At 36.0% G+C, this 27913-nt stretch overlaps 2 protein-coding genes across 2 annotated transcripts in view; both read left to right on the top strand.

Annotated features, from left to right (window-relative positions):
• LOC127541394 (translation initiation factor IF-2-like) lies at positions 1-27740 on the top strand. The gene is made up of 3 exons (XM_051966678.1): positions 1-147; positions 644-1403; positions 27640-27740. Exons 1-3 carry the CDS (start codon positions 1-3, stop codon positions 27738-27740), a joined length of 1008 nt encoding a protein of 335 aa, XP_051822638.1.
• ELF2 (E74 like ETS transcription factor 2) overlaps positions 27703-27913 on the top strand; it is a 60205-nt gene continuing 59994 nt past the window's right edge. The window contains exon 1 of the mRNA XM_051965408.1: positions 27703-27876. Coding sequence (XP_051821368.1) covers positions 27805-27876 — 72 coding nt within the window. The 5' untranslated portion in view covers positions 27703-27804. The remainder of the gene's footprint in view (positions 27877-27913) is intronic.

Here is a 27913-nt window from a genome sequence, read left to right as displayed (position 1 = left end):
ATGCGCGCGCCCGCTCCCTTCTCCCTTCCCCCATCCTCAGTGTCCTGTCTGCACTGGCCTGCTTCGACACGTCCAGGGACTCTGGAGCAGCAGCGCCAGGCTCAAGGCGGGAGGCGGAAGACGAATGCAAACTTTAACGGCCGCGCAGCCGGGCGGTTGAATCGGTTGTAATTTCTGGGAATGGGGCGGAGCCAGCGGGGCGGGCGAGGAGGTGACGCGAAGGGAGGGAGGGGAAGGAAAGAGGAAGGGCTCGGGGAGCGTCAGGGGCGGGCTCACCACGCACGTCACCGACAGGAGGCGGGCCCTTGAAGGGCGGGGCTAACACGCGCACTCCCCTCCGGGAGGGGCGGTAGCAGGGAGGGTGAGGGAAGAGCTGGGTATTTTGCCCCCCCCATAACTGTCAAACTGCCCAAGTCTGGATCCATTCTTATAGAAGGAGATGGAAGGGATGATAATAAAGGGGGGAGAGAATTCGGGGAGTGGCGACCCGCAGGAGGCCGGGATGGAGGGGGAGGGTCGGGGTCCGGGGCAGCAGCGTAGCGCCTGGGCAGGTGCACAGTCCAAATCCCGCAAAACCCCGTCCCAACCCCAGCAACCGGGTACGAGCGTGGCCTGAGGTGTGTGTGTGTGTGTGTGTGACTAGGGACGTGCGAAGAAGAGGTCGTCCTGCCCGCGGGCCGGCGGGGTGGCCAGGGGAGTCCTAGCTCCGCGGTCCCCGGAGCAGGCGCTGGCGGGAGCCCCGGCTCGGACTCCGGGGGGGTGGTGGGAAGTTTCCGCGTGCGGGGTGCGAGGTGGGTGCCTAGACGGACGCGGGAACTTTAAGGCGGGGAAGAGTCGGGGATTCCACGCAGCTGCCGATCTGTGGGTCGGAAACAGAACCGAACAGGAGCCGCGCGGCGAGTCCGACGCGGCCGTGGCCGGTGGCCGCAGAGCGGCGCTCCCCCTCCCGCCGGGGATCTGCGTGTGTGGGGGGCGCGCGCGGGCGGACTCGTGTGTCCTGGTGGCGGCAGCAGGAGGCGGAGGGGGCGGAGCCGGGCGGGCTGCAGGGAGGGGGCCGGGCGCGGGGAGAACTCGGCGGCGGCGGGTTGGGGGACCATTGCTGCGTGCGCCGGGCTCAGTGTCGCCGCCGCCGCCGCCGCCGCCGCCGCCGCCGCCGTTGGGGGGGAGCTGTTGTGGAGCGGGCGGGCGGGGGAGCGGTTGGGAGAGAGGGAGGGAGCAGGGAGCAGGGAGGAGGCGCGCCGCTGTTTTGTCTCCTCCTCTCCCTGTGGAACTGCTCCTGCTGCCGGGGAGGCCCCGGCCGGCTCCCTTCGGACTCTTGGCCCTCGGCGACTGCGGTGGCTGCCCCTCGGCCCAGCGGGGAGGGAGCGAGGCGCGGCGGCCCTCGGCTGGGACTCGACTCGCAGGTAAGAGGGAGGAGCTGGAGGGGGGGGGCTACGGAGAGAATGGGGGCTCACGCTCCACCCTCCCCCCGCCCCGCGTCCTCCAGTGTGCTGGGCTCTGAGGCGCTGCTGGAGCGGCGGCGCTGACACCGGCCGGCCGGGGCCTGGGGCAGGCGGGGGGCCCGGCCAGGAGGGGGATGGGCAGGGGGAGAGCTGGGCTCGCGGGACTAAGGTCCCGCTCCCGCCGCCGCCGCCGCCGCCGCCGCCGCCAGGGCTTGGTCCCAGGGCAGGGCGGGAGTCAGGTTGCGGAGGAGCCCAACTCGGGGAGAGTGCGTGTGCGCGCGTGTGAGTGTGCGTGTGAGTGTGAGTGCGGGAGGGGGGGTGCGAGGGCCACGGGCAGCGCGGCTCGCGGGGAGGGACAGCCTGGCCGAGCCCACGGCCCGCTCTCGCCTTTCGCCTGGCCCAGGCCCCCGCGGCCCCCTGCGGCCGGCAGGTTGTGCGCTGCCCGGGGCGCGAGGAACCCGCGGCGGAATCTGAGAGAAATGAGCGTGCCCGGGCCCGGTGTCAGAGCTCCCTGGTGCGCCCGCTGGGGCCCGAATTTTCCTGCAAACTTGGAAGGCAAAAGGGCCGAGGGAGGGGGGCGGCTCCGGGAGCCATCCCTGGGGAAGACTTCCCGGGCCCCTCCTGTCCGGAGGCCGCGAGTCCCCCTGGGATTTGCGGGCAAAAGTGAGCATCTCTGGCCCGGCGAACTTGTACAAGCCTGGCGGCCCCGTGCCCCGGGGCATGAGCGGGTCTTCTCGGGAACTTTGTTCTGCCAACTGTGTTTTGTTCGCGTTCTGTGTTTCTCCGTCGCTTCTAGATGCTCAATTGTAATCCGGTTGGGCAGTCTCCGTAGTTCTAATCTGATTTACTTTTCTATCTCCTTACTCATGTGCACTGTCCCTAGAATCACTGAAGAAGAGTCTTAGTAACAGGCGTGGATATGTCATGTTTCTTTCATTTTTGTTGGAAATAGGTTAATTTAAAATAAAAAGTAGGAGTTGGATTGGAAACAACTAACGGTGAAATTCAGCCAAATGCTAGCATTTTAAGGAAGTTAAAATAATTCTGAGTAGCAAAAATAGGCTAGCACTTTTTGCAGTCATATTATTTGCCCTGCCTGTGAAATGGGTGACAATGTAATCTAAAGTTAAATGTATATATCATGATATATACATATCGTAAGTAGATACTATGTTGAAGGTGTGCAAAGCATTTTCTTCTGAAAAGTGTAATAGGATGATGCAAGTATTTTTTTGTTTTGTTTTGTTTTGTTTTTGTTTTGTTTTTTAACTAACGGGGAGACTGCTTGAGTGACTGGCCTGTTATTCCAAGACTGCTAGGTGTCAGAACTACTCGTTAATTGGAGATTTTCTAATTCCTAGCATCCTGAAGAGTTCAGGACTTTTTCTGTTATACTGGCTGCCAGAAATGACCCCAAACCTTTCCATCCTGAGTATGCAGGATATGTCTAGCCTTTTGATCAGTAGTTTAAGTAGATATGCCATTATTTGATAGTTTTTTCTGTTCACTGTATACTAGGCTTCCCATTTTGACTCAAAAAGAACAGCATCATTCACACTTGCCGCGTTCTTTTTGTTTAAATTTCTTTAAATTTTAATTTGCTAGAGTCATCTCATCCATGCCACTGAGATGGTTCGGAGATTCAGGGCTGCTATTGCTGTATTATGTTAGGCCCTTTGGACTCTTCTGGGTGTTGAGAACAAAGTAGTACTTTTCTGATGCTTTAATAGGGCATGTAGCAGCTATAAAATGGAAAAAAAAAAATCTGTTTCCTGGCTGAAGAATCTGTAACTTGTCCCCAAAGAATTCTATGCAGTGGAATCTGCAGATTTCTGCCCAGTTCTAAGACAGTGGGGGTTCTCTAGATGATTTAATTGCCCACTATAGCCTCTGGGAACTCTACTTTGAGGAGCAGAACTAATAATAATGTACAACTTCTTAGAAAAAGAATTCAAGTTCCTTCAGCTACTTAAGGGCTACTGTAGTCATGAATGATAAGAATGAAGGACCAAATGCTCGTCTTTCAAATGCTTCCCTAGTCTTGCAGTAGCTAAAGATTTAGAACTGAAAAAGAAATTAGAGATCACTTCATCAAACTATTTGATTTTATAAATGAGGAAGCCAAGGCCCTGAAAGAGTAAGACTTGCGGTTGATCACATACCTAAGTAGCTGGCCTGGTCCTCTGACGCCGGTGGCTATCTAGAAAATTCTATCAATTTGAGATATAAATGTGTATGTATGTTTAATAATTTATGCCATCGCAAAATTTTGCTTTTTAAAACAGAAATTTATGTAATTTGTACAATATTTTATCTTTTTAGGCTTCAGAGAGCTATAATTACATAGAAAAATGAAGTAACATTGAATGTCTTGTGTATTTGAAATAAATTTTATGTTTAAAAGATCAGTTTTGAGTAAATTGGTTTGAAATAAAAGGTTTTGAGTTCCCATATTCAAAGTTTATTCAGTGTCTGATGTTCATTCTATGTATGTTATTCACAGTAGAATAGTAAATTTTATAAGTTGAAAACAAAACTAGATTCTGTAGAAAAACAAGCTCAACAATAATAGCTGACCTAGTTTTTTAATAGTGATGTTTAGCAGTATTCTGCATAATTGAAGTAGAAGGTAGTGAGTTGCCCATCACTTGAGATATTCCAGTAGAAGTTGTTAGGCTAACTACTTGTTGATGTTATAGAGAAGGTCCTTGCTCAAATTTGGGTTGTAGTAGATGTCCAAGTCTTGAGATTTTGTTAAAATTTCACCACTTAGGCCATTCAGTGAAGTCCTTTGAAATGATTGCACAGTTATAGTATTCCTAGCTTGATTGTAGGTGAAGAGAAAAATAGGAAAATAGAGTAATAAATTTGTCATTACTGCGTTCATATAAGGTCAGAATCAACAATAGAAGTTGTGCTAAATAAATAAGATGTAGATAAATATAATAAGTTTTGTTAAATTTTAACCCAGATATTTCAGGGGCTTTTCCTTTTCTTTAAATGTATTTAGGTCTGCAAATACTAAGATACACATCTTTTTCTTTTTTGATAAAATCTACTTTATTTTTTTAAATAGCTTTTTATTTACAAGATATATGCATACGTAATTTTTCAGCATCGACAGTTGCAAATCCTTTTGTTCCAACTTTTTCCCTCTTTCCCTTCACTCCTTCCCCCCAGATGGCAGGTTGCCCAATACATGTTAAATATGTTAAAGTATAAGTTAAATACATATATGTATACATGTCCAAACAGTTAATTTGCTGTATAAGAAAAGTTGGACTTTGAAATAGTGTACAATTAGCCTGTGAAGGAAATCAAGAATGAAGGTAGACAAAAATAGAGGGATTGGAAATTCTATGTAGTGGATACACATCTTTTTCACCCCTTCTATTTCTTCTTTAAACTACTAGTCTCATAATTGTTAACTGTCTAGTACAGTATGATCAAAGTAATAGATAAGAATCTTGTTGATACCATCTTCTTTCTAAACTATGCCTTTACCCAAAATATATTAATTAGTATTTGTTTTTTATTATTATTATAGCTTTTTATTGACAAAACATATGCATGGGTAATTTTTCAACATTGACCCTTACAAACACTTCTGTTCCAACTTTTCCTCTCTTGTCCACCCCCTCCCCTAGATGGCAGGCAGTCCTATACAATTAATCAGCATTTGTTACAGAATTTTAAATCCTTCATGAGATTATAACTTTAGTTTAAAAAGTGTTCTATCCAGACAGATTTGAGGTATGAATAAGAAAATGTTTTTCTTTTGCTAATAGACTTTTGGGTAAAAAAAAAAAAAATCTCATAAATACATTTCATATGTTTTAGTATGAAATGGCTCAGTAAAATTAGCTTTTACATTTTTCACTCTAACTTAAACCTTAGTTCACATAATAGAATAGAATGTTTTTGTAAAGAGTTGAACCAATCATTTTCCTAAGTTGAGTTATATTCTAAAAGCACAGAAGAATTGGCTAAATAAAGAAAATCTATGATGAATTCCCTTTACAATTATCCTAATTAAAATACCTTTTTAAAAATGATAAGATGCAGTAGTATATAACGTTTGCAATACTTGTGCTAGCTTATATTTGTATAGCACTTTATGTTTAGGTATTGTCATTATTACTTTACAGATAATTAAACTGACAGATTCCACTAGGAATAAGTCTCAAAACTGAAATATGAACCTGAATCCTTCCAAGTTCATTACTTTTTCCTTTGTACCACAATTATTCTTTCTTTCTTTCTTTTTTTTTTTTTTTTTTTTGGTGGGGGAGGTTGTTGACAGTTTATTTTAACTTTAAAAAATACAGATAGGGTAGAGACAGCATGAAAGCATTTAAAGTGAATGAACATGTAAATTTAAAAGTGTCTGACCACAGATTCAATCCAGGCTCAGATGGAGTCTGGGAAAGGAGAGATTTTTAACTAGATACAAGTACAGGAGCAGCAGCTTTATTTTCCTTAAATTGAAGATTATTGTTTTCAAAGCATATTTTATTTTATTTATTAGAAGGACTACAATTTTTATTATTCTTTCCAATAGTATTTTATTCTTCCATAAAGATAGCTTTCAACATTCATTTTTGAAAGATTTTGAATTCTAATTTTTTTCTCCCTGTCCCCAAGACAGCAAGCAATCTGATATAAGTTATACATGTACAAACATTTTAAATACATTTCCATATCAATCATGTTATGAAAGAAAAATGAGAACAAAAGGAAAAAATCATAAAAAGAAAAAGCAAACAAAAAAGACAGTAGGTGAAAATACTATGTTTTGATCTCCACAGTTCTATCTCTGGATGCAGAAGATCCCAAGTCTAATGGAATTGTCTTGGATCAATGTGTTTCTGAGAAGAGTTCAATTTCAAGCATATTTTAAAAGAAATGAGATCTTTTAAAATTTTATAGAAAACTGGATATTTCAAAAATTTCATTACTATCTTAAAATAATTAAGTGATTCTAGGATCTTTCAGCTCTAATACTAAATTACATAACTGGCACTTACTATTCTTTAGTTGTTATTTAGTCTTGTCATTTGGGTCTGATTCTTCATGACTCCCTTTGGTACTTTCTTGGCAAAGATATTGAAGTGTTTTGCCATTTCTTTCTCCAGCTAATATTTTAGATGAGCAAATTGAGTCAAACAGGGGTAAGTGACTTGGCCAGGATCAATGGCAGCTTTTAACTCATAAAGATGAGGCTTCTAGATTCCAAATCCTTGTCCTCTATGTATTGTACCACTTGGCTTCCTTTTTTTAGTCATTAGTTCACATATTTCAGTAGCTATGAATGGCTGTGTTTGAGATGTGATGTATTTTAATATTGTAAAGAATTTCAAAACATTTCCATTTTAGTTGGAGTTTTAAAAAATTTTACATACGGAATAATAATGATATTAAAAAATAAGCACCAGGTGTATATATATATTATAGATTTCTTAAGACTTCTTGAGAAAATTAGTATCGACAGTACTCTAGGTATATTTCTGGTAAGGTTTTTATTGAGCAAATCTGTAAAGGCCTAATTATACTAGTAGACACATTTAATGTGCAGTAGAATTTCTGGAAATCATTTGTTACAACCATGTGTAAATATGTTTCAAAAAAATTGAGATACTGAACATTTTTCAGTATTATTTCACCTGCATTTACTAGTACTGCTTCTAATAACTGCTTTTAGAGTTTATCCTTATGACTGTAGTAACAAACCCAAAATACATTCATAGACACAAATTTCTTTGTAAACTATTCACTTTTCTCATACATTTCTAATCATGTTAATTGTATCTTAAACTATACACTTGGACAATTTTCCTTATTAGTTTAAAGCATGCATCTTTGTTTTTCCAAAGGTGAGAAAGCAGTGCTCCGACTGTTTTTTGCTATCCATATTTTGGATAACTTTAAAGTACTTCTGTCCCAAAGTTCCTAAGCTAACCTGTTCATTTCTTTCTCTCTTCCCTGTTCTGAAATAGAAAGAACATGGAGCAAACTTGGGACAGGGGTAATTGAACAGCAATAGATTTAGAACTTGAAAAAAAATCATTTTAGTTCATTGTATGTTGTCTTTTAATGCCTTCACATGATTTGTTTAAACTAGGCCAATGTGATTTCCTTTAGGCACTGTGCTATTTGTTTTGATTTGTGTTGTTAGATTATAATTCTCACAATTTAAAAAACAAATTCTCATCTTAGGTTTATGATTATCCTCTTGGTAATTTATCTGGTGCACTTGCTTTCATTCATTTATACTTGGTCACTGAAAAGTAAGGAAAATTAGAAGGATATGAAAAGTGATTGCTTTCTTATCTCATTTATGGAGTAAGGCCTTGGATTTTAGAACTTCACTTATAAATTGTGCTAAATAAAAACTCTTTAAGGACTGAGTTATGAAACTGATATTGGAGCTCAAATATTTTTGGACTCTTTTTTATAATGAACTTATTTACTGAGATAAACACCCAATTTAAGAAGTTTCATAAGCAATGTGTGCATAAATGGAAAAAAATAAGTTTTTCTTTGAAAAAGACAAATTATACTATATACCGTGACACTTTGAATCTCTGTTAGATAATGATCAAAATGGGTCTCTTGCACTAATTTTTAGGTTATAATTAGTAATGATACATAAATTTGATTTTAAAAAATATATCTTGTCTTTTGTCATTGCTTGTTCTGTGAAAATAGTTTTAAAATAAATCTTGAGTATACTTGTCACCAGTTTATAAAACAAATTAATTTTCCAATCTGTGCTTACTGTCTCATGATTCATTGTTGATTAATTTGAAAGTGGAAATTTTGTTTGTATATAAGTATGCAAGTCTGGTATGTTCCATTTCACTACCTCAGTAAATATTTATTCCTTTCATTATAAGTAATCTAAATGTTAAATTAAGCATTTCATATCTTTATGAACTCAAGGTAGACTTTGCATAATACCTGGCACGTAGCCAAAATGTACCTCTGTATTATTAAGAAAGTACAAATAAGTTTATACATTATGGAATATACCAATTTTATAGCATTATCTGTTGGATGCCGGCTATATTAGGATTTTGGATGAAGATTCTGAAGTAAACTTCAGTTATTTTCCCTTAATAAGTAGCACATAAAATCTTTTGTAGAACTCTTAAAGTTTTGATCAGATTTTAAAAACTTCTTATACAAATTTTCACATTTTTCAAAGAAATTGAAAATATCAAGTACCCAATTTTGGTTTTTATCTGCACATTTAGGGGCAGTGTGTATTGGTATAGTAGATGCTGATAAAGAAGCCAGGACACTTGGGTTTGAGTATCTAGCTACCTAATCTATCTGCCTCAGTTTCTTTCTCTATAAAAGGGGGATAATTATACTCGTACAGTCTCTTTCCTAGCAGTCATTATGGAGAATTTGTCATAAAACTAAAAGATTTAGAGATATTAATTATTTCCGATTATTATGGGAATTTAGGAAATTTAATTGAATGGCACTATTATTAGAATGTAAATTTTTTTTTCCTTCTGCCATCCTCCTTTGCTTTTATTAAGAAAAAATTTTAAACTTAGAACAGAAAAAGAAGATTGTATGTGCAGTTTTGGATGTTCATCACATATAGCTTGATTCTCCCTCCAATTATATAACAAATTCAACATGTTATCGTCAAAGCACTATTGCTTGTCTGCCTTTCCTGTTGACTTTATATATAGTCTCTTCTGTATATTTTAAAATTGCTTTAATGATTTTTTTTGTAACCCTGTTGCTTATCCTACCCCTCTCTTTCTTCCTGACGTTCACAGTTTAAAGAAAGAAAAATAAATCCTTGCATCAAATATGTTTAGTTAAGTAAACCAAAATTCCATATAACCATGTTTGAAAATGACTTGAGTTCATCATGTCACACTCAAAAGATGGGTAACACGTTTCATCAGCAGTCTTGGAATTGCTATTGGTCATTGCATTGAAAATTCTTTTAAGCCTTTTAAGGTTTTTTTCCCCCCTTTTTACAAGTGGACTGTCATTGCATAAATTGTTTGGGTTCTGTTCCTTTTATTCCGCTTCATTTGATATGAGTTTGTATGAAATCATTGGCCATCCCTTTTGTTATTTCTTGGGATGCAACAATATTCCATTATACACATAAACTATAATTTGTTCATCCAATCCTCAGTTATGTCCTTGGTCTCCTCTCCTTCTGTTTCTTCCAAGTGCCTGCCCCTTTGATCATCCTTTCTCTTTTAGTGCCAGTCTCTTCTTTCCTTCTGGCTACAATCCTGTAGTACTCCCCATCCTCAAGGAAGCATCTTTTGATCCTATCATCTGCTCAAGCTATTATCCTCTTTTCACTGCCAAGTTGTCTATGCTCTTGCTTTCCCTTTCTCATTTCCCATTCACTTGTCAAACCCTTGTTGTCTGACCTTCCATCTTTGGCCTTTGTGATATGGCTCTGTCATGGTTCTGTTCCTGTCATATCTCTCCTCGGTTTCTTTTGTGGTTTTGTTACCTATGTTCTACCCCATATGCATCTGTGTTCTCCAGAGCTCTGTCCTGAGTCCCTTCTCTCTATATACTTTATCTCATCTCACCAGTTTCTTCTGAATGAAATCATTACCTCTGTACAGATAACTCATAACTTATATCCAGTATTAATCTCTCCTTAGTTCAATTGCCCTTGAGACATCTTCACAAACTTTGTGTATTATAAATGAAATTACTGTCTTTTGTCCCAAGTCTCTCCTGCTTGCTACTTTTCCTATTACATTAGTCATGCTCATCTCTTCATTCTCCCTCCAGCTCCATTCTAGTTACTTGTTCAGTTTATAAACAGCACTCTTTCAGCATCTGATCTTGTATCCATTCTATTCTTTCTACTCACACTTTCACTGCCTTAGTACAGGCTTTTCTCCCCATTCCTCTTAGATGACTGTAATAGCTTCTTAGCAGCTCTTTCCAACTTCATTCTCCCCATTCCACAATCAATGTTGTCTAACGGAACAGTCACTGGCCTGGGAATGATGGTACTTGGGTTCAAATCCTTGATCCTTACCTGTATAACCTTGGGCAAATAAGAAACTTGTTCTCTATACACCTGAGATTCTTTATCTTTAAAAAAGCATTGCCTTTTGAAGGTCCCTTCCTAGCTGTAGCGCTGCGATTCTGTGATCATAACTGCCAGAATTGACTGTCTTTCCTTCCCAGGAACAACATCCCCAGGAACAAACATTCATTGTTTGTAGAATAAAGTACAAGCCTCTTTGATGGGCATTTAAAGCTTTTCAAAACTTGACTTTATTTTTCAAGATGATTACATGTTATTCACTCTCCTGCACTCTAGGCTTTGACCAATTTGATCTGTTTTCTATTTCCTATAAATGATATTCTATCTTCTGCCCCTGTTTCTTTACAATTGTTTGCTTTCCAGACTAAAATAGTCTTTCTACTTAACTCTTATCTCTTGGAGCTCCTGGCCCTAACCTTCATCAGGGCTTTGATCAGAGGTTCATGTCTTCCCTTAAAATCTCCGTATGTTTCTTTCATATTTTATTTTTTATATTAATACATCACATCCCCTTAGACAAGAACTTAGTAGTAAGTTCTTTTGATAACAGGAACTAGAACATTTTTTATCTTTCTAGTACTTACCCAATGGCTGGCATATAGTGGCCACTTAGTAAATGCTTGTTAATAATTAATAAGTGAATTCTAATAAAAGCATTTATTTAGGCGAAAACTTTTGATTTTAAACTAATGTTAACCATAAAATTATCAACATTAAGCATAACATCGCTGCTGCCTGTTAGTCTATGCAGTGCCTATGAAACTAGACTGTTGAGCATTTACCTATTGTAGGGTAAATGCCATTTCTGAGAACAGTGACCTGCAGGGGAGTTCCTTAGCAAAGTTTTTATTAAGATCCTAAAATGTCAACCTGTATTACTTGTCACTTTTCCCCTTTATTTTTTTGAATTCCAAATGAGAACATTTAGAATTCAGAAATAATATGAAAAAACTAGGATTCTTATAAAACATAATAAATGCATCTTATGTATTGGTGAAAAGACCACAACTCCACAAAAACAGGGTTTTTTTTTCAGATTTCATAAAATTATCTAGTCATTGATCAGAGAGGATTTTTGTGTGTCAGTTTTAAAACTTGTTGAATGAAAAGGGGGGGAGGGGTCTATTGGATTGTATTAATTGCTGTATAGTTAAGTGTGAGGTAAGTAGATCTACTCTGTAATGGATTTAAATCCTCTTTTGTGTCCCAAGGATTCCAATCCTATTTTTATATCAACATTAAATAACTAAAGAAAATTCTCTGACTTGAACTGTTATAGAAGTGTTATCCTAACAAGTTTTTGTTTCTGTTTTCTTGTACTGATTCTAAGCTTCTCTCTTCTTTCATTTGAATTTAGTGCTTAAAGAAAACATACTAGCCCCCCCCAAAACCCAAATGAACATTTATAATTATTTGTTCCTTAAGATGAATTGCATGTAGCATGTTCAAAATATATTATTAGCTGCTGCCTCAGTAACCATAGGATTATAGATTTAGAACTAGAAGGGATCTTAGAGGTTATTTAGACCATTCCCTTCATTATAGCAGCTAAAACCCACAGAGATGTCATCAGTGAAAAATAGAATCAGTGTTTGAATCCAGATTTTGTGAGTCTAAATGTAGCATCTTTCCCCTATATCATGCTGTCTAATTCTGTGATTCATGATAGTGAGAGTTAGCTAGTGTTTACAGAGTATTTTAAGAAATTAAAAAAAAAAAAACACTCTAAAAGCAAAGAGCTATATAATTGTCTAATTTGATTTTCATACTAGCTATCCCAGGGAAGTATCATTGTGATCCCAATTTTTTATGCCATGTTCATGGTTAATACATGAGGTAGGATTGGAATTCAGATCTTCCTCACATCCCACTCTTTACATACTGTTCTGTTTGTTCTTGGATGTAGGCCCAATGCTTTGGCTATCTGGTTTCACAAAATTGTATCTTTTGAAAATTTTTATATTCCTCATAATTATAATTTGGTAGTATTCTTATAGATAGGACTTGGCAGGTAGAGAATTACCCTCAAAATGGATGAGAAAGACGTGGGTTCAAGTCTCACCCCTGACATAACATTGAGTTTGTATTGTGACCTTGGGCAAGTTTACTTATTCTCAGGGCTTTAAGTTACTTGCTGAGACTTGCAGAGAAGGTGAAGATCTGCTAAAGGGTTTACTAATTGAAACCTAAAGAGTTTACTAATTGTAGAGTTCCATATCTAGTGAAACCACAAGTTTAATTTTTATTTCCCATATACTATTAACATCATTTGATATACCACATTAGCTATTCACTAATGAATTTTAAAGTTGTTTCTAGTACTTTGCAATTCAAGTGACTTATTATTGACTAGATTTTTTATGTACATTAAAAATATATATATATATTAAATTGAATGAACTCATAACAAAAATGTATTATTTGACTTGTTCCATTCTGAACTTTTCAATTTACCATCTTTTGGAATTTAAAACATCTTTTATTTCTTTTTCATTCTTTGTTTTCCCTTTTTTATGTATTGCTACCACTAATTCACCCTCCCTTGAAACAGATTTAAGTATAATTAAGCAATACAAATCCACACGTGTACAATTTCTGAAAATTTAAGTCTCATTCTGCATGAGACTATCCATCACACTCTGACTTCACAGTATTGATCAAAGTTGTGAAGTCTTTCAAAGTTTTCTTTTTATATTACGTGGCCATTGTATACATTATTTATCTCGTTTTGTTCACCCCTCTTCATTTCTGTATCATTTTGTTAGTATAAGTATTCCCAGCTTTCTCTGAATTTTTCATGCTAGCTAATTTTTACAACACAATAATATTCTATCACATTCACAATTTTTTTTTAGCTATTCCCCATTTGATTGGTACCTGTTTTCTTTTTAGTGTTTTGTTACAACAAAAAGTGCTGTTAGATTTTTGTAGAAAGACGTCCTTTTCCTCTTTTTTTGTTCTTTTTTTGAGGAGTCACCTGATAGTGATATCATACTGGGTTAAAGGATATAAAGTTATGCAAAATTTATCAATTTTGAGGGCTTAAAAATACCTAATTGCTTTCAACACTACTTGGACCAATTCGCATCTCTTGTCAACAATACATTGTTTTACCTGTCCTTTGACAACCCTTCTGATGAGTTTTTTTCCCTTTGTGTCATCTTTGCCAATTTGATGTTTCCCCCCTCCCTTTTTTCTTTGGAGGTGGGGAACAAATGGAAGAAGAGTAGAGTAGAAAGAGAAAAAGGAGTAGTAGTTGTTGATTTTTTTATGTTTAGGCTTTTTATAACATTAGATATATGCTTAGGATTAAAGCAAGAAGCCATGATTAACTCCTGTGGACTATTCATTTCCTTTATGATAGGTCACATGCTTACTTGCCTCCTGTTTGTGTTCCCATGCCATTCTTGGTAGCTTCCTTTTAGCACATTCCTAGAATTCAGTCAGCATCCTAGTTTAAAATATATTTTTTTCTATTTCTAATTTGTAATTGTAAAGGTGAAATAAAATTCTTAGAGATTTACTTGAATTTGATAGATTTTTATGCTGCTGTTTTAACCAATTTTGAATTCTTTTTAGAAATTTTAAGAATAAGTAGTCATTCTTTTTAGATTGACCAAGCATAGCTTAGACTATCAAATGCTAATTTGTTTTTGTTAATTAATGTTCATTAATTTCCTAGTTAACTCAGTTTTTAGCAATTTTTTTGTGTTTATTAAATGCAGATTTTAAAATTTAATTCTTATCCCCATGAATTTATTTATTGGGAGCTAATTTTTTTTTTTCAGTTCTCTAAGAAGGAAAAGCTTAAGCTACTCAAGCTTACTAGAATGAACTGTGTCCCCAACACGTTATTGAGATAGTCCAACTAGTGTCTTTTTAAGGGATTGAATTTATTTCTTTGTTAAAAGATTTCTCAATTTGAAAAGGGAAAAATAGTTGTACCAACAATTTGGAAGTTGAAGTCATTAAAAAAAGTTTTTTTTAAAGGAATTTAAACTACAGAAAATTTTTGGATTCATATGGCCCCATTCCTTAAAAGGGAGTGATGTTTTTACATTCTTTTTCTTTTAAAATTTCTTTAAGAAATTAAGTTTAAATACTAAGAACAAATGAAATGGGTATAACTGTGTATATAATATATATGTAAATAAAATTGTGCATATAATGAAAAAAAAAATCTATGTACAGCTTACTTTAAAAATAAAGTCAACGTGTAACTTTGAAAGTTGCCCTGCTTATTTGCACTTCTTTCTGGTTTTCCTTCACTTTTTTGAATTAAAAAAACATTTTTGTTCCTCTTTTATCCCTATCCTCCCTTCTTTTTTAAGGAAAAAAACCTCATAACAAGGTGTGTAAGGGTGTGTGTGTGTGTGTACATGTGCACTAAGTAAAAGAAATTCTCACGTTGAGGCCAGTATTTCTTTTTTTTTAAGATAACTGTAACTCAGATAGGTATTATATTTTTCAATATCAAAAATGTAGACGATATATAGGGAATTGAAACAGTAGCTAGGAAACAACCTAGTGTGTATAAGAGAAGCCTGATGGGGAAGGGACTGAGGCAAATTCAGAGTTCATTTGTTTCACAGTTGTTCCATTATCCATTTGGGATTTTCTTGGCAAAGATACTAGAATAGTTTGCCATTTCTCTAGTTCATTTTGCAGACGAGAAAACCAAGGCATATGGGGTTAAGTTATTTGCCCAGGGTCAACAGCTAGAAAGTGTATCTGTGGCCAGATTTGAACTCAGGTTTTTCTGACTTTAGACCTAGTGCTTTACCTACTTTCTTATCTACCTGCCCCTAAATTCAAAGTTTTATGCATTAAAATAGTTGTGTTTTAAAAATTACTAATGCTGTCATTTTACAGTGAGTTTTAAGCCAGTAAAATGACAGATCTGGATTCCTTCCCTCCAAATTCAACAAATGGTATTTACCCCAGTTCTCCACTGTATTTTTTTCTTACCTTTCCCACTTTCTTTGTCTCCCCTCCTCTCCATTTATGCACTTCCTGCTTACCAAAGCAGTCTTCTGAAGTTATGGGCTATGGTGTGTACTAGATATGATTCCAATACCCTTGGGCCCCTGTCACTTTTTTTTTCTTTGTTCAATGGTAAGATTCTTATTAATACCACACACAAACTATCAGGCTTCCTGCTGTCCTCTTGTGTGAAGAAGAGAAAACTTCAAGATAGAAACAGTTGGGGAGCGTGTATATCCTGCTGCAAAGGGATTGTTCCTTTATTTCTTCAAATAAGAAAAGCTAAGTAGAGAGTCATAAATCCTGGCTTTAAGTAATATCAGATTAGGATGTTGTTCTTTTCCCAGCTGTTTCATGTGCCTTTTTCATTTTTTTTTTTTTTTCCTTTCAGGTAACTTCTGTCTTTCTCAAGCTTGATTCTTGTACTAGTCCATTTCTTCCTTCATCTCTTGGGCTTTCACTAAAATGTGAAAAAATAGAATCCACACAGTAAAACTTTACACATTATATAAATTCCTATCTTTACTCTGCCATCTTGGCTCTATATTTCTTCTTCTTCCCCTCCCCCTATATAAATTCCTTTTGAATAATTATGTGAAAATAAAATATGTATACATAACCATTGTTTGATATATTTGAGAGATATATTCAGGAAATAATTTGCCCTCACCATGTAATAAAATTGTACATTAAGATTCTAACATTAAGGAATATTCTGTCATGGTATACAGTCTTTATTACTTGCATACTAGCTCTACAAAATGGTAAGAGTCGATCCTTGTAACCTAGGAAGCTAGTGCATTTGTGAACATTTAAAAGGAAGAATTACTGTTCTGAATTAGCTTCAGAGATTGAGACTGGCTGTTTGTGTGTATATGTATTATCAGTTTTTCCTCTTTTAATGACTTGCCCCTTACTGTCTACAAGTCCTTCCTACTAAAAAAAAAAACCCAAACCAAACCCATTCCCAACAAACCACTAGACTCTATAGTACCTTTCTCAAACTCTTTCCCAAGAAATAGGTGTCCCTGATCATTGCCTCTGCTTTTTCTGTTGGTATTCTTTGCTTCAGCTATGAGAGAATATATTTTAGTTTCCAATCTCAGCCCTCCACATTGAAACTACAGTTTTCAGTTTATCTGTAATCTCATTATTTCTACATTCAATGGCCTTTTCAGTCTTTATATACTTGATCTTTCTGTAGTATTTTACTCTGTATTTCTAATACTTCTTTTTCTCTTACCTTTCTGATTCCTTCATATTTCCCTTTATTGTATCATCATTCATACCACACTTGTGGATGCATTTCAAGACTGTCTTGGATCCTTCTCAGTTATCTAGTCTTAGTGATCTCATGATTTTCAAATCTATATAGGTAGTTGTTGATTTTCATCATGAGAGCTTGCCTCTCATCACCAGGGCCTATTTAACATCTCAATGCCCTATGGGCATTTCAAAATTTGTATGCCTTAAATAGAATTCAGTTACCCCTTATCTTTACACCCTTTCCCCCTACCTACTCCATCTTCCTGAATTCTCTTGTTTGTTTTGAGTGTACTTCATTTTTTCAAATTGTTTCTCTGTGAGCCCTGAAGTGATTCTAAATCCCAGTCTGACCTTGTCTCCCGCTCAAAAAAGCTCCAGTAGCCCCCAGTTTAGGTAGCCCTTCCCTCTCTGACTCCAGCCTACTATTCCAGATTATTTGGTATTTCTTTTACAAACCCTGTATTCTAGTTAAACTGTCTTGTTTATTTTCCCTGCTGAGCATTGCATTTCCTGTCTCCCTGCTTTTGTAGAGACTGTTCTCGTAGTCTGGAATACATTTCCATGTCTTGGAATCTTTGGCCTCCTTCTAAACTGAGCTTAAGCACAATCTCCTACATGAGATATTTTCTGATTTCTTCTCCTTTACCAGATATTAGGTTTTCCCTTTCCCCATTACATTAACTTTAGGATATATTTTACACTTATGTGGGAAGGAGGGACAATATTCTATATGTTTGTCTCAATGTAAGTGTAAATCAATTGTGAGTAAATTCAAGAAACTTTTAATTGACTACAATCAAAAGTATAACAAGACATAAAAGAAATCTACTGGGATTATTGGTTAAAGGAATAAAATAGTTCTAAGCCTAAGTACAGCATCATAGGTAAGCAAGTAAGCATAGAATCAAGCATTCTTGCTAGATTGTTTCTTAAGAGTTTTAAGACCTACTTTCTAATGGTGCTTGGGGAATTACTACTATCCTTCCCCTCCAACTGTCCCATAGACTAGAAGGATGACCTTGTGAATTTAAAGCTTAATTCTTTTGGGGGCAGTAGCAGTAGTTTAGAGCACAGTCTGTGCTGAGAACTGAGAGAGTTGCTTAGAACATACAAGGAACAATTTAGGAAAGGTCCCAATCCTTAAAACCCATCTGAGACATAGATCTATCTAAGAGTAATTTCATGAATATTCCATGAAGAGAGAAGTTACTAAAGAAGAATTTAAGTAAGTAGGAGCTATGTTTGAAAATGATTTCAGTAACTAGGGGTTATCAGTAACATGTTTGCTAGATGTGCTCTAAACTTGAGCCCACTTTCCCTGTTTATTATGGGAAGAGTATTTCCTAAGCTTTTGGGGAGGATTATTTTTTTTTATCAATTGCCCCTGGGGAACATGTTTAAGAAGTACCCTTTTCTAAAAGATCCCGGTAGGAACCCATTTCAGTACTTTGTGATTGTACTAGATAATCCTCTGGGCTATCTCCGTAAAAACTAGGAGACTAGTAATCATTTGCCCTCTGAGTCCCAGCCAGTAAGTACTTGTGGAGTCTGGAGGAGGAAGAGGAGTACATTTGTAAGTATGGGATGATTCCCCTAATAGAAAGTAACAGTTCCTTGAAATTAGACAGTTTATCCCTTCTATCCATTTTCTCTTTTCTCCCTTACAGTAAAATTTTAAAGTTAGTTTAAAAATGTTTATTATTAATGGTACCAAATCACAGACTGGTTTACAAAATCATCTTTTAAAATTAGCTTTAATTTGTGTAGATATTTTGTAAATGCATGTTGATTAATCCATAGGATTTAATATTAGGAACATATAAATGATACAGCATTTTCTGATTGGAAAAAATAAAACAAATTTAGCAAAGAAAATTGAAGTCTGTTTATGTAGATAAGTAAGGGGTTCAAGTCTCCTTACTCAGAAGAACTATGTTCAAATATATTAAAATAACTTGGTTGTGATCACTGTAAAATGGTTGATAATCTCCAAGGCAAAAAATAGTTGATAATCTTTAGGGCAAAAGTTGTCAAATTTTTTGCAAAGTTTCTGGTTCTACTTCTTGCCTCAGAAGTGAAGAAGAATAAACCCAATCCCTATTCCACATAAGTGTCTTTCAAATATTTGAAAATAGCTATCTTATTTTATTTATGAATAAGATAATAAGTTTAAAAGCCCAATTCTTTTAAAATCCAAACAACCTTTTTGAAATCAACTTCTTCACTTTAAACAAACCATTTTTAAAATGCTTGCATTAAATTTTATATTTGTTTTTTTAAGCTTTTATAAATCATGGGACTTATAAATCTTTGAAAATCAGTTTTATTCTGAATTTAACACTTATATCCTTAATGTGGATATGGTTATTGATTATTAAGTTTTATTTATAATTGGGAGAAGTTTTGAATGCTATTAGCTCAACTTTATAATTCTTCACCCCAATTTTTATTTCTTCTACTTGTGTTAGACAATGTGATGGTGGACTATTTAGTTTAGTTTCATTTATATTTTTGCTTGTATAATTAGAAAATTTGGCTTTAAAATGTGTTATTTTGTTCATAATCTTTTCAAATATTTGAAAGCTCCTTATGTGGAAAAGGGATTAGGTATATTTTGATTGACTTTGAGGCAAGAACTAAGATCAGGAGGTTGAAATTTCAGGGAGGCAAGTTGAGTTCAACTTAAGGGGAAATTTCAGTAGTTTGTGTTGTCAGAAATGGAATTAATTATTTTTTGAGGTAATGAGTTCCTTGTCATTCAAAATACTTAGGTGGTCTAACTGGCCATTTGTTAGGTATGTTGTATAATGAATTTTTATGTAGCATAAGAAGTTGTAATTAATAATTACTGAAAACTTGTGTAATGTATATTTTATAAATCTGATTAGATTGGAGGAGTATAAGAGAAGAATCAATGAGGTGTCAGAGGTTTTGAGTAGAGAGGTGAATGCTTTAAAAATTTTTTTTTATTTTAGGATGATGGCTGGAGAAAAGTTATCTATGTTTCATTCTACTGTTGTAATAATTTTCCTTGGGCATTAACCAGGTCATTCTCCTCTGATGAAAAATCTTCAGTAGCTCACTAGTGCCTAAAATTTAAGGCCACACACACAATCTGGAGTCATCTTTTCTTTTCTTTTTACATTTGTTTTTAAGATTTTTGAGTTCTAGGTTCTCTCCCTTAACTCTACCCATAATTAAGAAATCACATGTGAAGTTATTCAAAACATTTCCGTAAAAGTCAAATTGTAAAAGAAAACCTAGATCTCCTACCCTAATGAAAATAAAAAACCTTCAACAAAAGTTAAAAATAAAGAGAGAGAATAATTAGAGAATACTTCGATCTATATTCAGACTCGTTCAGTTCTTTCTCTGGATATAGATAGGATTTTTCATCATAAATCCTTCAGAGTAGGTGTGGATAATTGTACTAAGAAGAACAAATTCATTTACCAATGGTTATCCCAGAATATTGCTATTTATGGTATATCTCACTTTGTTCATGGAGGATTTTCCAGGTATTTTTTCTTTAAGAGAGCATCTTGCTCTTCATTTTCTGGAGCACAATAATATTCTATCAGAGAAACTTGCTTTGAAATTTTTTTTTTTTTACAATTACTATTGCTAATTGCATTTCCCCCCAATTTATTCTGTCTCCTTTTACCCTGTTCCTCCTCAAAAGTGTTTTGCTACTGACCACTCCCTCTCCCAATATGCCCTCTCATTTACCACTTCCCCCATCTCCTCCCCCCCCTCCCCCCAATCCAATTCCCTTCCTTCCTATTTTCCTGCAAGGTTGGATAGATTTCTATATCCCTATTGGGTATGTATGTTATTTCCTATTTGAGTCAATTCTAATGAAAGGAAGGTTCACTCACTCTCTTCTCTCTTCCTTCCCCTCCAATGTAAAAAGCTATCTTGCTCCCCTCCTTTTTTTTTAATGACAGAAAATTTGCACTGGAGTCCCCTTTTTTTTTCTTATATGTATTTTGTATTTTTCACTCTCCATCTGCCATACTTGGTAATTGTAGTAATAGATTCATAGACTTGAAGCTGGAATGGACAATAGATACTCTTTAATTTTGTCTTTTTCTCTGAATGTTAAGAAACTGAGTTCTGGAGAAGTTAATCAAGTTACACAGAGTTACACAGAAACTGCCAAATGCAGGATTTTAGTTTGGGTCTTCCTGATTAAAATTCCAGGACTGCATCTGCTGCTTCATGCTGTTCCTCCTATTGTACTTTTAAGGTTAACAAAGAAGGCAGTAAGTCAATCCAGCATTATTATCCATATTGGACCTCAGAGGAGAGAAACAGCAGTCAATAGACATAGTTACACAGTCAGTATTGAATCAGGAATTAACCCCAGATCTTCTGACTTTCAGGTATAGAGTTCTTTCTACTATGCCATTCTGTTGCACTATTCTACTGGAATGTACTTCTTTTTTTCCCCCACCTCCCAAGCTGAACCACCTGAAAATTTTCAGCTTTTCTCCCTTTCCTCAGTTTCCCATATCTGTAGTACTTTCCCTCACTTATTTTTGCCTGTTGAATTCTTTTCATCAATTTAATTCCAATTTAAATGTTGCGTTCCATAGAAAGACTTCCTTGATTGGGTATTTTCCTTTCTCCCTGATAATTTAAATTGCAATTTTTTCCAACTTTATAAAAGCAATATTTTATAAATGCATTATATAGTATATTGATACTTAATAGTCATCCCTTTAAGCCATAGACTTTTGTGAGAGGTTTTAGTTTTATATTCCCTCCAATACCAAGCACTGTTGTTTGTACCCTATAGAAGTTTAATCCAGACATATGAGCGAGAGGGAGAAAGAAAGGAAGGAAGAGAGAGAGAGAGAGAGAGAGAGAGAGAGAGAGAGAGAGAGAGAGAGAGAGAGAGAGAGAGAGAGAGAGAGAGAGAAGGAGAAGAGAAAAGAGAGCAGAGGGGAGAGAGAAAGAACTATAAATTCTGTAGACTCAAATCAAAGGTTTTTGCAAGGTAGAAAACATCTATATTTGTTCAAACATGCTTATTTTAAGATAGAGGGAAGAAAGAACAAATTAAGCATTTATTTATTTTGTTTGTTTATAATTTATTATGAGAAAAATGCTCTGAGAGACACAAAAAAATATAAAACACTGAACTGATCTTCAAAGAGTTTACTGTTAGGCTGAGTAGGTAAGATACAGACTTGGCAAACAGTTAAGTAACAACATTAGATTTAAACACAAGTTTAAGATAATAATCTAAGCCAATGCTTTATATACGGATGTGATTAGAAATAATTATTAAGCACGTACAGTGTGCAAAGCACTGTGCTAAGTACTTTACAAATATTCCATCTGCACCACAACCTTAGAACATAGGTATTTCACAGTTGAGGAAACTGAGGCAGAGAAGTTAAGTGACTTGTAGAAAGAAATATTTGAGATCTTGATTCTAGGCCCAGCACTCCATCTGCTGTGCCACCTAGCTACCTCTAGATATATTTGAAAGTGAGTGAATAAATGATCAGACCTAAAGTGAAGTAATCAATAGATAAATGATTGTCAGCTTGAAAGTATAAGAAGACCTTAGTGGGGAAAAAAAAGATAATGACCTTAGTTTAAGATTCTAGGGATCTATTCTTGGTTTTCTGTTCCATATTTTATTAATGACTTGAATGAAGCCATAGATATCAAACCTCCACTGCCCCCTGATAATTCTCAGAGCCACATCTTATTATATTTAACCTCAGACCTTAGGAGAGAGGCATGATTTAGGGTCCTTGGTTTGACACTTGTTGAATTCAGGACCTGGTACAAATCACTCCTCTCTAAGTCTCATTGCCCATACTTATGGAATAGGAATCAAGAAGCCACAAAGGAAAATTCTTGGTTAAGCTCTGTGTGTTGTGTAAAAGTGTAGCAGGTTTGTATAGTAGATCAGGAACTGACCTTGGAGTCAAGAACACCTGCTTTCAAGTCCTGCTCACTGACAAATACTGGCTTTTTGTCTGTGGGCAATTTATAATCTCTCACTGCTCCAATGTTGAAAGTATCACCCTGATTTTTTTTTTTAGTAACAGAATTTTCCCCTTGAAATCATGAATCCTGTCTCATCTTATTTGCATTGACATTTTCTCCCAGCATCCAAGGTAGAGTCTTCTTTCTTTTCCTAGGAATCCATGGAGATAGGATTTTATTCCTCATTTTCTAAAGTTTCCAATCTTTGCTTTTTAAATTTTATCTTCATTTGACATCTCAAAGTTCTGAGGCAAATCTTACTATTTGTGTTGAAGATACTGACAGTGCCTCATAAAGGCTTCATGATTTCATTTCTGTGGTTTATTTCTTCCATTGACATATAGCACAAACTTGAAGAGAATGTTTTATGAGCTGCTCTTACTTTAGGAAAAATCTATACAGTCCTGAACCATCTCCTTCTGTGCCTCTCCCAGCTTTGCTGGTTGGTTCTTGTATAGCAGCAGGAGCACATGAAGGCTTATGAAGGTATTCCAGAACTCTGGGTATCACCTTCATGACACTTAGAGAGGAGGCCTTCAGGAGTGCTTTGGTAGAAATATTTAATATTTCATTAGCTTTGTGGTCCCCTAAAAAAAAAAAAGAAAGAAAAGAAAAACTGTACATTTGTTCGTGACCCATTCACATTCCCACAAATACCTCCTACAAATCATATTACCAGAAAAAGCTCAAGTCCTTGATATCAGGATGGTGATTGATATTTCATATAATTTTCTTCTTTTGTTCTATTCCAATCATTATCCAGGGCCACCTCTACTTGTTCTGATTTCTATCTGGCCACTGAATCCCGATGGCTCTGACGGGGAAGATGAGGCAGGTGACCCCAGCCCTTCCTCTCTGAAATCCAATCCACTTGTATGTCATGACATCTCCCTGAGGTCATGATGGTCCTCCTTGAGAATAAAGCAACAATCCCATTCAGAATAGAAAGGATGTGCTTTAACTTTAGGAATTTAGGCAACAATGTTATATTATACCTCACATTTTGTTGTAGTTGTCTGTCTTCATTTCCCTTGTTGTCAATGCTTTCTTCACTCTGCAATGAGTCTTTCTAAGTTTTTCTGAGATCTACCAAAGTCATTTTGTGATTTCATCATTGTGAGTACTCCCTCTGCTGGTAACACCTCACCACCCATTCCTGCTTTTTTCATCCTGTGTACTTTTCTACTCATGACTTTGCAGAAGTCTTCTATAGGAAATTCACTCAGCATGCTAGATCAACATGTAGGTAACATGAAATGGAACAGTAGTAAGGGAGAGAGTGGAAATGAGAGTGAAAAAGATGATTAGAGGGGTGTGTGTGGGTTGTGTATGTGGGAGTATAGAAATGGATAAGATCAAAAGGAATAATCAAACAAAATCCTTGGCAAGAAAGATCACCTCTTCATCAGAGACCAGAGCAAAGGAGAAGAAAATAAATGATGTTTTGTACCTTTTATTATAATAATGAGCACCAGGGCACAGCTAGATGATGCAGTGGATAGAGCACTGCCTATAAAGTCAGGAGGACCTAAATTCAAAAACAACTGCAGATCTTAATACTAACTGGGTAATCCTTGGCAAGTCACTTAACCCTAACTGCCTCACTGCCCTCCTCTTCCCCCCCCCCCCCAATAATAGTACACTTCAGTCTGATAGAATATAGGTTTTAATTAAAATTTCTTCCTAGCATAGAACACAAAACTTTTTTTTTTCATTGTCCATTTATTGATCAAGTAGGGAGACTGGACACATTAAATGAGCATAGGTAGTAGAGTGAAAGTTGGTGTTCTTTCAAATGTGACTTTTTCTCTCCATGCTAGAAAATGGTAGCAATTTCTAGAAAATGGTAGCGATTTCTGTGTGTTGGTTCACTTCAAGTGAACTTCAAGTTTAGTGGCCCTAGTAGTCAACTTTGGAAATTCTTTATCAGAATGTTAATAAAAATACCATGTTCGCATTATACAATGTTATTTTTGAACTCAGGGATACTCTATAAACTGAGCCATCTAGCTGCCTCTAATGTTATTTTTAAAAGTTTGCTACAAATTGTGCTTTTTAGTGTAGCAACTTTTCTTCTCCTAGGAAATGTTAACTCAGAAGTGATAATATGTATCTTAGAAATTTAGTTTCTTTTCATATTTTATCTTTGTGTTTTTTGTTTTTATATCACATTCTTTATTACATAATTTTTATTGATGTGTTTTGCTTTTCCAGCCCCCAAATTTCCCTCATGTGCCTCTTCCTATCCCTCTCCAAAGACATCTTTTATTTTCTTTTATTTATCTATTCCATCCAATTCTTCACCAAGAAAAAAAATGAAAATAATAACACATAACAAAATAAAATCTTTTGGGGAAATTTCAGAAGTATTTTATTTTTTCAGTTGCATGTAAAGATAGTTTTCACACTTTTAAAAAAGATTTTGAATTCTATCTTCTTTTCCCCAGGATCTCCCTTATCTCCCTCTTCCCCAAGATATAATAAATAATCTGATATAAGTTATACATGCACAATTATTTTTTATTTTTTATTTATTATTTTTTTCATGCACAATTATTTTAAACATTTCTGCATCAGTCATGCTATGAAAGAAAAATCAACAAAAAGGGGAAAAAAAACAGGAGGAAAACAAACAAACAAACAAAATGGTGAAAATAGTATCCCTTGGATCTGCATTCAGTAATCATGGTTCTCTCTCTGGATGTGGATGGCCTATTCCAGACCATCTATTGGGGTTGTCTTGATCACTGGATTGCTGAGAAGAGCTAAGTATATTGTAGTTGATCATTACATAATATTGGTTTTATTATGTACAGTTTTTTCTGGTTTTGCTCACTTCACTCAGGATAAGTTCACGTAAGTCAGCCTGCTCATCATAATTACATTCACATGCCATCACTATTCAGCCATACCCAATTGATGGGTATCCCCTCAATTTTCAATTCCTTGCCACCACAAAAAAAACTACTACAAACATTTTTTGCACATATGGGTAATTTTCCCTCTTTTATAATCTATTTGGTAAACAGACCCAGTAGTGACACTGCTGGATCAAGGGATATGCACAGTTTTATAGCCCTTTCATATTTTCAAATTACTTTCCATAAATCTTGAATTTAAACCTGTTAATAAGGGAAAGTGTTCCAGGAAAACAGAGTCACATAAGATAAATTCTAGCATTGACTATACCCTCAAGAGAATGTCTCTTACTGCATTAAATTCATCATTTTTCTGAATTTTGTTCTATTATTAAATTCATCATTTTTCTGAATTTTTTTCTATTATGAATAGAATATTTCATCTTCACTATTTTGGACGTAAGATTTATTATTTTTGTTGATCAGAGATTTGAAATCTTTATGAGCCATTTTTTAGTACATTAACATTGTATATATTGTTTTCCAAGGTTCTGCTTATTTCATCTGCATCATTTGGTAGAGGTCTTCCTAATTTCTTATGAAACTGTTCATCTCTTCATTTCTTTTGGAATAATACTATTCTATTACATTAATATTACATACACGCATATATACATCATACATACATACATATTTCAATTTGTTTATCCATTCTCCAGTAGGAGGATACCCCTTGAGTTTGCACATTTTGGCAACCATAAAAAGAAATACAATGTAATTTTTTTTGTGTGTATATAGGTCCTTCCCTCTTTGATTTTTTTTTTTTTTTTGTTGTTGTTGTTGTTGTTTCCTAATGGGGGTGGAGATAGGGAAATAATTGGGTTAGTTGTGCTGTAGCTGAATTATTAAATTATTAAATTGTGCATACCCTCTAATCATACAGTTTAATAGTTTTGGGGGACATAGTTCCAAACTGATTTCCAGAATGGTTGGACTGATTCATAATTCCACAGTTTGCTCCTCTTTTCCCTTCTAGCATATAACATTTTCTAAACTCGTCAACTTTGTCATTCTAGTGGGATAGGGTATAACCTCAAAGTTACTTTAATTTGGGTTTTTCTAATTACTAGCCATTTAGAGAATTTTTTTAATGTGTTGATAGCATGAATGTCTTCCTTGAAAACTTCTTGTTTATTATCCTTTGATTATAGGAAATTAAATTTAAAGCATCAGTACACCTACTTCAATTTTTTTAGGACTAGGCTTTTGCATAAATCAAGGCTCATCTAATTGTTTTTATAAATGCAATGAGAAGAAAGTTTGGGTTAAATTAGTTTGAACTTATTTTGAAACAGGAGTTAAAATATTTGAGGGAAACATTGTTCTGATAATTCAGAAGATAGCACATACATTTTAAATTCTAATTGTTTCCAGTGACCACATGTGGACGTACAATATAGAAGCAGTTTAATTAAGTTCATTGTATAGTAAAATATAGTTTATAATATGCCTATTTAACCCTGAGACTACATCATAAGCTACCCACAGAAATTTTATCTTATTACTTTATAATTCATTTTGACTCTTTTAAAGAGAATAAAAGGAATGATATAGAAAACAAAAAATTGTCCATTACATTATGAGTAGGTACATATTTTTTTAGTAGTGGTGTACCAAAGACACATCATTCACAGACTAGCATGGTTGTCAGGCAGTTATCAATATATAAACATATTGGATATACCACTAGAACATTTTGTAAAGGAAAATATAACTCCTATAAAGGGTTAAAAGTTTTATTTTAAAAAATTTTTATGTCTACCCCTTTATGGAAGGTATATTTCTAAAAATGAATATGTACATTAGGGCTGTGTTTTGAAACAGAAATGTAGTAAACTTGTCATCTTTTCATAGTCAAAAAAAAGTAAAAACCAAAACAGCATTTCAAAATAGTTTAAGTATTTTTAAAGTTTTAAAAAAATTTTTGTTTATAACTGTTTCTTAATTTTTCCAATTTTTTTAGACTCCTTGGTTAATCATCTTCAGAAGAGTGGATTTCTGATGTACCAAACTCCATGTCTCTCATTGAAATTAAAATTTGATATCACAGATAAACAGCATTGACAACTATCCATGAAACTTTGTATATCTTAATATCAGCCCTCGAAGCTTCCTCAGGGAACGCATAATGACATCTGCAGTGGTTGACAATGGGGGTTCTGTTTTGGAGCTTTCCAGCAATGGAATAGAAAATCAAGAGGTTTGGAATTCACTGTGTTCCATTTAAATTGTATTTA

This window comes from Antechinus flavipes, chromosome 6, assembly GCF_016432865.1.
Source record: "Antechinus flavipes isolate AdamAnt ecotype Samford, QLD, Australia chromosome 6, AdamAnt_v2, whole genome shotgun sequence".
NCBI lineage: Eukaryota > Metazoa > Chordata > Mammalia > Dasyuromorphia > Dasyuridae > Antechinus > Antechinus flavipes.
This window is presented reverse-complemented; position numbering and strand designations above follow the sequence as displayed.

Excerpts from the sequence above, each read along its gene's own strand:
- LOC127541394 (XM_051966678.1), top strand. The coding sequence starts at position 1 with ATGCGCGCGCCCGCTCCCTTCTCCCTTCCCCCATCCTCAGTGTCCTGT. Across the intron at positions 148-643 it reads CAAACTTTAACGGCCGCGCA|GGACGTGCGAAGAAGAGGTC; the intron begins GCCGGGCGGTTG and ends GTGTGTGACTAG. Across the intron at positions 1,404-27,639 it reads GGCTGGGACTCGACTCGCAG|ACTCCTTGGTTAATCATCTT; the intron begins GTAAGAGGGAGG and ends CAATTTTTTTAG.